At 40.1% G+C, this 11,969-nt stretch overlaps 1 protein-coding gene across 2 annotated transcripts in view; it reads left to right on the top strand.

Annotated features, from left to right (window-relative positions):
- Positions 1-11,969, top strand: part of LOC134189821 (uncharacterized) — a 34,109-nt gene that overhangs the window by 5,522 nt on the left and 16,618 nt on the right. Inside the window, exons 16-24 of one of the 2 annotated variants that reach the window (XM_062658226.1) lie at positions 1,602-1,796; positions 2,070-2,148; positions 2,218-2,306; positions 2,440-2,520; positions 6,319-6,372; positions 7,652-8,095; positions 9,536-9,937; positions 10,008-10,103; positions 10,170-10,202. In XM_062658226.1, the coding sequence (XP_062514210.1) occupies positions 1,602-1,796; positions 2,070-2,148; positions 2,218-2,306; positions 2,440-2,520; positions 6,319-6,372; positions 7,652-8,095; positions 9,536-9,937; positions 10,008-10,103; positions 10,170-10,202 (1,473 nt within the window). Of the gene's footprint in view, positions 1-1,601; positions 1,797-2,069; positions 2,149-2,217; positions 2,307-2,439; positions 2,521-6,318; positions 6,373-7,651; positions 8,096-9,535; positions 9,950-10,007; positions 10,104-10,169; positions 10,203-11,969 lie in introns of both variants that reach the window. The other variant, XM_062658219.1, reaches the window with a different exon arrangement.

Raw genomic sequence — 11,969 nt, 5'->3', positions numbered from 1 at the left:
AGGTAGCTAGTATCCACAACAGTGACATTTGTTATACAACTATTGTTATACTTTGGTGTGAATTTGCAGCAGAGGCATATGCTATTTTTCCTGTTTGTGTGTGTGTGTGTGTGTGTGTGTGTGTGTGTGTGTGTGTGTGTGTGTGTGTGTGTGTGTGTGTGTGTGTGTGTGTGTGTGTGTGTGTGTGTGTGTGTGTGTGTGTGTGTGTGTGTGTGTTACCGCTGTATCTACTTGCTCGGTAGATCTTAATATTGAAAATGGGCTTCTATGAGTAACAAGTGATGTTTTCTTGGATTAAGAAGTGATGATTTTTATTTTTATTTATGGATTTGCAAGATAAAGCTTCTTCCTTAAGTTATAGGTGATTTCTCGGTGTGCATCCACACTAGAAGTAATCTGTCTCATGTATTTGTCTGCTTGAACTTTAAATGGCCAGTTGATTGTGTATTCCTGCACTCCTGGTGTTATAATATTTTATTGCTTTACTTTTTTCCTAATTTTTTAATTGAGAAGCACTGCTTGTTTGTTGTTGGCATTTGAGTACATCTACTGTAAATTACTTATTGTCACAATTTGTGTAACAGTCATTTTAACATATAATTGTAGCACACTTACTGGAGAAGTGTGCTAAAGTGCCAAAATTAATTAAGGCACAGGAACAGCATGCTTCTGTGCAGTACAGTACATGCAGTAACAGTATTGTTTGACATTGTAACTTGTTGCTAGCATGCACTCACATCTCTAGCAAACACAGAGAAGACTCATTTAAAGTTGCAATGATTAACCTGAGCACACATGCACACGGTTACAGTAATACTGCTGTGGACAGACCAAGACCGGACCAAGCGACCTGTCGGCAACTGGAATGCAGTGCATGCGCTCATTGTTATTGCTGGTGTTATAATTAACGTGCCAGATGTCGACAATCTTACTTACCGGTCAACGTCTAGTGCTCTTCTCATGCTTTTCATGTTATGAACGTTGCTAGTACGTGTGCAACATTTGTTCTGTAACCTAAGCTAGCAGCCGAGGATTTAGCACTTTGGTACTTCTTCATTGTGATGACCTGAATGAGATTTGTGCTACCGACAGTAAGTTTTGTCGTACAATTGTAATTGGGGGCATGGATTGCTCCTAAAACCTTTTAGCTGCTAATGAATGTATTATTTGATAATTCAGTTTGCTGTTTTACACGCATTAGTTGGTACAGGACTTATGCTGACCACTTTCAAGTATTGGAATCGGTTCTGATGTCCCTCTGCAAGGCTGTTGTCTTTATGCTGCATGCAGTGCATCATGTGGGCCTCAAAAGTGAGGGACTCATTAATAAAGTTGTGAACATTTGAGGTCATAGAGAACGAACAATGTGTCAAAACTAAGATGTTTCAAGACTTCTTGATTCTCAAACAAACTGAATTAAATACAATAATAATTTTTAACGAACCATGCCTTTCAACAGTGGGAACCAGCGCCTACCCTTGACAATCGTACGTGAAGCCCTTGCTGCATGGTATTGGTTTGTGGTACCATGTTACTTTGTATAACTGCATGTACAAAGCTGTTGCAATTACTTTTTTATTCAAGTCTTTTGTTGTGTATAGAATGCTTTTAGACGCCAGACGCTGTGTCCTGCAATGTTGATGCACCGTACTGCTGATGACAGTTTGGACTCCACTGATGAAGAAGATTTAGAGAGGTTGAAACGAGACAGAGCTTCTTCATTACTTAGTAAAAAGGAAATCCAGGACTTTGTAAAGGAAATGTCACCAGATGCTTCAAGTCCACTGTTAGAGGAAGTATGAGTATTATGGCTGTAGTGTGTGTGTGTGTGTGTGTGTGTGTGTGTGTGTGTGTGTGTGTGTGTGTGTTTGTATGTGTGTGCGCGTGTGTGTGTGTGTGCCCGTGTGTGTTCTGTTTTGTCTTGTCTATTCGCTTTCATACATAATTGTTGAATATTCAGTCAGACATGGAAAAGTATGCTAATCATCTCATCTATGTATTATGTTTGAAATACTTACAGGAGATTGTCTTACCATATTTTTGAGCGGATTAAATGTTGTTCTGTTTAGGGTAAGATGGTCCAGCATACATTTACTTGCTCTGACAAAGAGAGCTCTGAGACTGCTCTTAATGAGCAGTTGGTGGCTGGTATGTTTGTAGTGTTTACTGAAGTAGCACTCTTCAAGTTAGGATTAAATTGTTTCACTACATTTTTAGATCTTCACCAGGAGGTAAAAGTACTAAAAGCTGAGTTGGATTTGAAAGACAGTGAAGTGTCAGAAACACTAGCTGAATGGAAAGAACAAGTGAGCGAATTGAACTGAATTAATTAAAGAAATACTTTATCCTAGCAAAATTGTTGTAAATGTTTTAAAATTCCTTATGGTTATAGACACAGTTAGTTGTCTTTCAATGGTGTTGCTAATGTTTATGGTGCAGGCTCAAAAACTTTATATTGGAGAAATGAAGAAGCTGGAATCTGTCATTGAATCTCAGAATGAACAGCTGGCTGTTCTGCAAGTCAGTATTGTAGACATAATATGTTACAGTTTGATGTCTAATTTTGGTGTCATTAGCTGCATGCTGCTCTACTGACAGTGCTATTTGTGTTACACACATGCACACACACAGATGCAGATTGAAACTCTGAAACATATATCATTAGGCATGCATGCAATCAACGGTCAACACACAGGCACAATGAAGCAATGTGTTTAGTGGTTAGCAGTTTTGCCCAGGATTTTGGAGTGGTGGTTGGGTATCACCTGCATCAAGGGGCGTGGTTTATTTCAGATGTAGAAAGAAGTTAGAGCAAACTCCTGGACAATCAAGCATCAAACAGATGTATCGCAGTATGGATGGTCCATGATCTGAAAGAGCAGACTAAGAGTGTTCACACCGACATTTGGACTAACTATGATTAGGCTAACTATGATTAGGCCAACATTAGCGCAAGCTCATTCACATTGCTAGCTATGATTAGTAAGTCACATGGCCACGTGAGTGTAATTAGCCTTGACAGTTTTCATCCGTCATATCCAGCAAGAATTTGCGTGAATTGTCTTGACGAAGCCATTGCTTTAAGTTTTGAAGAGGGAAACATTTAGTTTGCTTGCTCTGGCAGTTGTCACATGTACAGGCACATACGTAGTATACATCTGCCTGCGCTTCTGTATACGTTGCCATGTTGTTGCTGCGTTTGTACGTTTAAACATACAACATGACATCAGAAACATCGGCGGCATGCTCTTCTTGTATACTACCTCGTGTGCCAAAGTCATGTGCAACCACTAACGCCACTAATGTGGTTGTAATACTACTCTTTATGGCATTAGAATGGCGTTACACTAATCATGGTTAGGACACGCTCTAAGAAAGGTGCAACTTCTGTTGCGGAACTATGTTGCCCAGTCTCACTTCTATACTATGGCATGGTTAGACGTTTGCCATCCATACACCAGGTGCAGGTTTCAAATAGCCAGTGCTTCTGTCTAGCAAAACAACCCTGAAGATGTGATCTTGACTGGCTTTGTCACAGGCTGCTTAGGATATTGCCTTGCTCATCACTGACATGCAAACTGCCCTATTGGATCTCACACTATAGTCCCCTGAGCGATAGATTGTATTGTAGCAAAGAAGAGGAGCATGCTTTCACACATGCGCAGTAACTGAGAACACGCCTTAAGGCAGTGGATGCGGTCAATACTTTGGCTGATCTGTTTGCCAAGAGCATGACCCTATTCAAAGCGTCTGCGATGCGAGGTGTTGTTTTACATGTTAACTCTAGCCACAGGATTGAAATAGTTGCCCAAGTCTTGATGTGTCTTTAGTTGTGTCATCATGAGGGTCTGTGGGTTGATCATGCCTGCATTTGTATACGTGGGGCATTTGGGCCATTAAGTGCTGTTTTGAATAGAGCAATAGTTGTGGAAAGATGTTGCATTGAGAAATCTGAAAGACCCAAGATTTGATTTTGCAACTGTGACGATAAAATCCATTTCCGGTATACGGAAGTCGTTCGTGTCCATGTTCACTGGTCTGTTGTGAAATGTTTCTCTCATCCAATGTGTCTGTTTTATGCTACTGTGACCTAACAGAGCAAGTCATGAAGTTCTAGATAACGTCTAGTCTTTAGCTGCACACATGTATACGATCTACGGTGAAATAGCTATCTAAGGCAATAGAATGCTTACAAATTACGTGCTAGTGTATTATTCCGGACTCTCTTCTTGCGCAGTTGGCAGTGGAAGTTGCAAGCAGTGCTCAAGAACCCAATCCTCCCCTCATGTTGATCATCGAGATGCGGACTGCTCTAGGTGAGCGTGGTGTTCCAAAACACTCTTAGATTTCACTTGGTAGCAAATTACTAGTAATGCAGCTACTATAGAAACAGAACTGTGGAAACGATTGCTACTCTCTCAGACCTCAGAATGGGTAGAAGTCTTCGTCCCAACTCCTGGATAGGTTGTTGCATGCAGTACCTTCACTGGTAGCAGGGTGGGTCTGCTTTTGTGTCACAGTGTGACAAAGTGCTCACCTTTCAAGAAACTGCTCACCTTCCAATGCTTATTAAAATACATATGTAGTTGGTGATCGGAACATGCGGAGTGATGGTTGGGGTTTACTGAGTGGTGGTCAGGGCGACCACCCGATGATTGTGGGCAGAACCTTGTGTTAGTAAGGTGTTGCAGTGACATAGTAGTTGATTAGTTTGATATGGAAGTAAGATTACAACATTTGATGAGTGAATGAGCAATAATTGCGTGCTGTTGCTAATGGATTGAATTTAAACAATACAATATCTTTTTACAGAATCAGAGCTCCACGGAGGACAACAGAGTTTTTGTTGCAAATGACGACCAAGTAAAATGATTTGTTGCCAGGATCCTTGCCAAGTTTGGTTTGCCAGACTTTTTAAGTTGCACGAAACATATAAATTGGGCTCTCCGATGCAACTGCGTGTACCCCACGCTGGCCATCAAAGTTACACTGCAATAGGAAGAGTGAATGACAGGAGGAGGTCAACAGCAGCAATTGCACTCAGACCACTTTCCAATGTTTGAGGTGTCGGGGAATTGGGATTTCAAGTTCATAGTGTTATGTGAAAGTAGTTATCTGGATTAGCTGGAAATATGATAAGGTAGTACTGTACTGTTGAATTTGCATATAGCAGCGGCTGATCCAGGCATGGGCATAATTGGCGCATGCCTCCCTTCAGAAGCTCGCTCATTGCTCTGGCTGAGAATAATAATATTTCTTTCTGCAATCACAGGGTCTAACCTTTTCAATGATACTGCAATAGTAACTATAGGCAGATCGCTAGCGTCCCGTCGTATGCAGCTTCCTTAAGTCTTGGGAATGACGACAATGTTGAACTGCTGAAAGAACTATCAGATACACTAGAAGCCACCGAACAAAGTATTTACCTAAACATACATACTATTCTAAATATTCTTCTTGTGGCTGCTGTGACTATGACCACAGTTGAAAGAAGGAACTTAGCCCTCGCATATGTCAAGATTGAGCTTTGCAGCGTTTATAGCTGCACTATATTTATTGGATGGCAGCTTGTGGAGAAACAGCAAATGAGCACCGTGACCAAAACATAAAATCATGTCATTACTAAATTATTGACCGAAAATAATTTGTGTTATTAACTTGCAATAAAACAGTAAGTAACATACATATGTTCTTACTGGTTCATAATTATACAAGATGTCGAGTCATGCTGCAAATGTTGATGTTATCATCATAAAGTTGATTATGTCATACCAGCGTGTAGTTGCTTGTGCCCCCTTCAGCCAAACTCTGCATTCGCCACTGTGTACAACATGCACTCCTAGTTTTGTAAACTAGAGATTCATCGTCTGGGGTAGGAAATTTTTGTTAAGCAGCAGCAGATGCCACCATGTTCTTTTTTATTAGCCCCGTGAAGTTTCCAATGATGGGGATAGCTTGCATTCTCATCTGTATACTATCATGCAGTCATTATCACATTAGTGTAATCTGATAGCAACTTGTCTCATTGTATGCAAAGCTGCAGTGCAGATGACTGCCCAGAAGATGAACGCTCAGGAGAAAGGGGCGACTAAACAACAGTAGACTAGGTTGCTTCTGGCGACCTACTAGCGTTCAGTTGCTCACCTGGCACACACACAATGGTCGGATTGGTGACCAATTTGGCTGCTCTGTGGAGCCCTAAACCTACTACAATAGTCAAGAGGTTAATAATGATATTGCATCTTGCACCTCAAATTGATAAACTTGGAATGTTGGATTTGAGTTTCATTTATAACTATGAGGTGCCTTGTACTGTAGGCTGATAAGGAGCAGTGGATGCAGGCAGCGGAAGAGAGTCAGAGGCAACATGAGGTGTGTGAATTAAGCCATGGTGTATATATGTTATACTGCACTTATATTGAATGGTCTTAGTGTCATCAGTATACATGTATGACTATATAGTAGTTTATTGACAAGTTTGTTTAGTTGCTTGATGCTATTGATTAGAATGATGTTTAAGTTATTACCAGATGCGTGAAATGCTTAGGATAGTAGTGCAGACCGGTCACATGACATACGACCGACCGACTGACCGGCCTTATAGGCAACAGTGTAACACGTGATCGCTGATTGATGCAAATATGCAATCGGACGTCATTCTCTTTCTCACGCTTTTCTAATTTGCTCTGACTAATTACATTCAAGCTGCAAAGCTATGGCACATGGAGTGTTTGCACTGTAGTGCTTCTTCATTTTTGTATGATTGAGAAAGAGAAACAGTATTGTATGTCTTTGTTTGCACTTTTCATTGACTGAGTGTTAGCATGTGGTTTGATTCACCTGCATATACTGTTTCTGAAAATAGTTATTTGCTTTTACCTAGACAGTGCTACTTATTGTTATAACGTACTGTACAGTCTTGAATTTGTATCGTATTTTTGCAATAATGTTTTTGTAAGGCAGCACATGACAAGACTGAAGTCTTAGTATTAAGTAACCCTAGGAGGAAATGCTGTTCACAATTTTAAAATTCCATTTGCAGTGTGGATAATAGGGAATTATATTGGCTCAGACAAATTGAGCCTAAGTAGGACATTCTTGTATGGTGTTACATGTATAACTAAGTGCCTCCCCTGCTGCAGCCATTTTGCATGTAATTTTTACAACCAACTTTCAAGGGAGAAATGGTGTTAAAGGCAGCTGAGGTTTTCTCTGGATAAAGCATGCTAGGAGGCACCCAAGTTTATGAAAGTACAGTTACACCATTGAAAAGGCCATCACGTGCTAAGAGACAAGGTTTACACTATCGTATATTCGTACAGGTGAATGTTTTGTCCAAACATGTCCCAACACTGGTGCAGTATTTGGTCGGACAAACAACACATTTGGTGGGACATTGTCTTATGTCCTACCATTATTTTCCACATTGTATTTGTAACACAGGTAGGCATTGTTAATCTTTCTTTTTCAATAATTTATAGTTGAATTATTTTTTATAAGAAATGTGCGTTTATATACTGGTCACAACGACTGGCAGTTTTTCACAGGGCAGGTTGTGTTATTTATGTATTCTGCAAATATCGTTTTTGGAAGCTGAACAGTACATTTTATCAAAATTGTTACTCTTAGGATTTCAAAATGTTTGTTTTAGTGTTTTGAAGCAGAAAGGGAATGTGAAAAACAGACTGTTGAAGAAACACACAAGACTGAGTTAGCTGAAGTAGAAAGAAAGCTAAGGAAAGTGCAGTCTGATCTGGAAATCGAGAGAAACGAAGCAAGATCAAAATTAAGTCAACTTCAAGAACGCCTCGAATTGGAATTAAAAACGAAAGATGAACAAATAGACCGCCTTGTGGTTGAAGCCCAAGAGACTGCCACTGATACAAAGAGAGTTCGAAGTAATTACGATGATCAGATTCAACAAATTCGGCAGTTGCTTAAGGAGAAAGAAGATGAATGTAAAGAGATGACTGAGGTAGTAGCAAACATGAGAGCTCAGATGGATCAAAGCATGAGAGAAAGAGAACAGATTGAAAAGGAAATGTCAGAGGCAAGAGCCAGTCTGGAGAGTATGAGATTACAGGACAACAAGAAGGTATAGTAAGGATCTTGCAACATTTGTAGTTTATTGTTCTTTATAAAGTATATGCCTCGGTTAGTCTGCTCGTGTGTGTGTGTGTGTGTGTGTGTGTGTGTGTGTGTGTGTGTGTGTGTGTGTGTGTGAAATTTTTAGACAGCATGTTGGCTCTTTGCCAATTAATTTTTTGCTGGCACATGTTGACAGTCTTTATTTAACATTGAAGGTAAGGAGTGTTTTACCAGTATTGTTATTACTTTGGATTCAATCATTTAATTAAAGTTTGTTTTTGATTTAATAATGCAGGCTGTCACAATTCTTGGGAAAACACTTACTGTAGGTTGGCTTGTGTAGAGGGGTCAGATATAGATGTGACACCGTTTTTGTCTATCCAAAGACAGACGTAGGTTAGATTGATGAAGTCTGCTTATATACACAGAAGTTGTGGGAAGATGCAGGTGATGCTCTCAGAGGAATGTATTAGTGACAGGACTGGAAACAGATGCATGTGCAATTAACAAAGAGGTGTGGACTACTCAACCACATTCCATTCACTTTTTGCTGTAGAATACATGCAGGTCCTGTCATGATGACACCCGTGAACATAATACTAAAGTCACAACCAAAGTATGTTTATACATAGCTAGAAATGATTCAGAAGTGCTCTTTTGTATCTTTGTCGAACATGATTCTACTTTGTACTGTGGTATCTGTAGACTTGGTAAGGGATGCTTCATTCAGACGGATTTGTGAGTTGTGGCTGGTTGCTGGAACTGATCCTTTCAAGTTAGATAGGTCTGTTTTAAAGAGAAATATGAAATTTATAGTACGTCCAAATGGATCTTGTCATGCAGAGCAGCTGCATGGAGCCCTGCAGAGCAACATCATGATAAAAGTAACATCACTACGAAAATTACCGTACTGAGATTGCAATGTGATTCATGTGTTAACTGAAACGAAATAGATAAAAGAACACCCTTGTACACCGTTGTATCTACGCGTTCAAAGGAAGCAAGTTTTCGACTTGGTTTACCAAGTATAATTGCCTTTTTGCTGTTATCTTCTGTATTTTGTTTTTTGTAATCCTGTGACGAGTCATGTTGGGACTTCAATTTGTACACCTATATAGTAGCAATCAAATATGCAACACCTGTGCACTGTGTTGAAACTTGTTTGTCCACCAATGCAGCATATGTGAGTTTAATTGTCTGATCAACAACAGTGACACCCAACACACTTGATGATATTTCACACTTACTGAAGGACAGCTACCCATATTGCACACAAGGTGCTATTATCTTAGCATCCACCCATCACAACAGAATATTACTACTAGCAAATTTACATAGGAGTGTAGAGATCCTACATATTTCATAGGCACTGAGTTAAATAAAGAATGCATAAAATTTGTAAAGCGAAAGCCCTGGATAGCTTGTGAATAATAAATTTGTACGTTAGGAAATCGAGTTGAGTAAGAGACAGGCTATTGGGAAGGATCAGTTGAGCGATATTGAAGATTTGAAACGGCAGCTAAAGGATGCTCTTTCATGCTGCAGCAGAATGGAGGTGGAGAGAAGTGAAATGTCATCAAAGCTGGAGCTACTAAACGAACAGGCTGGGTTAGACAAAAAGGAGAAAGACAAACAAATAGATTACTTAAAATGTCAAGTCCAACAAAGAGAATGTGAAGTCAAAACAGCTCAAGATGCTTTAGGCCAACAGCTAAATGAGGCTTTGAGTTTGGCAACTGTAAAGAGAAAAAGCCTGGAAGAGTCGATAAGCTTTCTTAGCGAAGAACGAAGTATTTTAGAGACAGAACTTCAGCAGGCAAAGAATGACTTGGAAAATGTCACGGAAAAGGCAAACAATCCGGCAATATACAAGTATTAAATTTGTGTAGCGATAAGTTTCATTATTTGTTTTTGTAAAGTTGTCGGTGAGACAAGAAGAATATGATGTCATTTGTCAGCAGATGGCAGAGTTGGAATTGAAAAACATAGATATGAGAGGAGAGCTGGAAGAAAAGGTAATAGTTGCAATCGAGTCAAGAAACGTCTATTTCACATTGTTTACACCACTTTATTTCAAACAGGAGATACTGATAGAAAAGCTTGAGGCAATGAAGGTTTGTAACAATGGTTGTAGGCTTGTAGCTGTATTTCTTAATTGCTGCTTGAGTTTTGTGTTGTTTTTAAACGGCTACATAGTTACAAAAAAGGTTTGTTGTGACCCCTTAAACTGTTTGGTTAATAAAAAAGTTATGAAATGACGACGGCGACGATGATGATGATGAGATGATGATGATGGTGATGGTGATGATGACAATGATGATGACGATGATGGTGTGTCCACTGTAATCAGTGATGACCCTTTCAGTGTCTTTGGCTATATTGATGGGATACCAGCCCACCCCTTGACAGGCAAATCTTTCCACATTGAGAACAAGTGACGCTTGGATCCAGTTGACCTTTTTAGAACTGGTACATTAGCACACTTCCTCACCAGTTTCTTGATTTCAATATGTGAAATACAAGATTGTTCAAATTTATCCAAACACTGGTGACAAAGTTTACGCCATCTGGCTCTATCAGTAGCAGAATGTTCAAATGTGTCTGGATAGATGGAGCAAGATTTAAGCCTGCTCTTTAGTCATTCTTTAAAGCAGAGATATGGACAACCCTGGCAACGATTTCCATGTCCAAGTTCTCCGAGTAGTATTTGCTTTCAGTTTTGGTATTCTGTTATTAGGCATACGAATGACATGTTCAGTCCAGCAGAGCTGAATTTTCATGATGTATTGTATGCCACTCATTTTGCAATGTGAAAGAACTTCTGTATTTACTATGCCACTTGATGCCACAAATATGTCGTAGGCAAAGCATATGGAAACTGCATGTCAAGTTTCTTCAGATAACTCATTCACACGAGCATTTGTAACTGTGCCAGCACGGTACGGCACGGGTTGGCTTGGTTTCACTTCTTCGTGTGAATGCTGGCCGAACTGAACTGAACTGTGCTGAGTTGGCCCACCTCAAGTTGCCATGCTAGCACGGTTTGGTTCGGTTCGGTTGTGTAGTGCCTGTCAAAACGAAGACGACGTCGACGTCTATGCTCAGTAATTCTCCTCGATATTTCCACAGACTGTTCTAGTGCCAGCGACAAGTAAGTGCGGACGGCTTGTTCCATGACGACGTCTGTACCTAGCGTGCCCACCAAGAGACATGCCTACTAAAACTCGGCTGGCCTGCTTTGTCAGAACGTCGTGTGAACAAGGGCTGGCCCGCTTCATTAGCCCAGGCTGGCTTGGATTGGCTCGGCTCAGTTTGGAGCTGTGCTCATGTGAATGGGGTAATATGATTTAGCAGAGTCCAAGTCTTACAAGTGTAGGAGAATTGACAAAACAACGGCTCAATACACTGATTTTCATGGCATTTCCAAAGCCTTGTTCCAACTTTTCAAGGGATAAACTTTTTGATATTCTGCACAATATTTAAGCATTAATAGATGTATCAGATGACAAGACACTGCCTAGATACTTAAATGACTCAACATATGCAAGAGATCTGTCATCAATCTTGAGGAATGCGGCAGATCCTGGTTGGGCTGAAGAAACACCTCAGTCTTTTTTAGACTGATGGTCAATCCAAAACGTTTGCAACATGACTGAAATTATGTAATGAATGTTGTCGAGTGTGTGTGCTAGCTACTAGAGCACAATTGTCAGCAAACATTAATTCTTTAGCTAGCATGGGAAACATTCTTGGCTTGACCTGAAAACGCTTCATGTTGAAGATGCCTCCGCTGATGTGATATTGCACTTTGAATTTTCTTTTAACATCCTTGAAAGCATCATTGAGAACAACTGAGAAAAGTATGCTAAACAGGGTAGGAG

Source organism: Corticium candelabrum, chromosome 1 (genome assembly GCF_963422355.1).
Source record: "Corticium candelabrum chromosome 1, ooCorCand1.1, whole genome shotgun sequence".
Classification (NCBI taxonomy): Eukaryota; Metazoa; Porifera; class Homoscleromorpha; order Homosclerophorida; family Plakinidae; genus Corticium; species Corticium candelabrum.
Note: the sequence above shows the minus strand (reverse complement) of the source record. Positions and strands in the feature narration are given on the sequence as shown.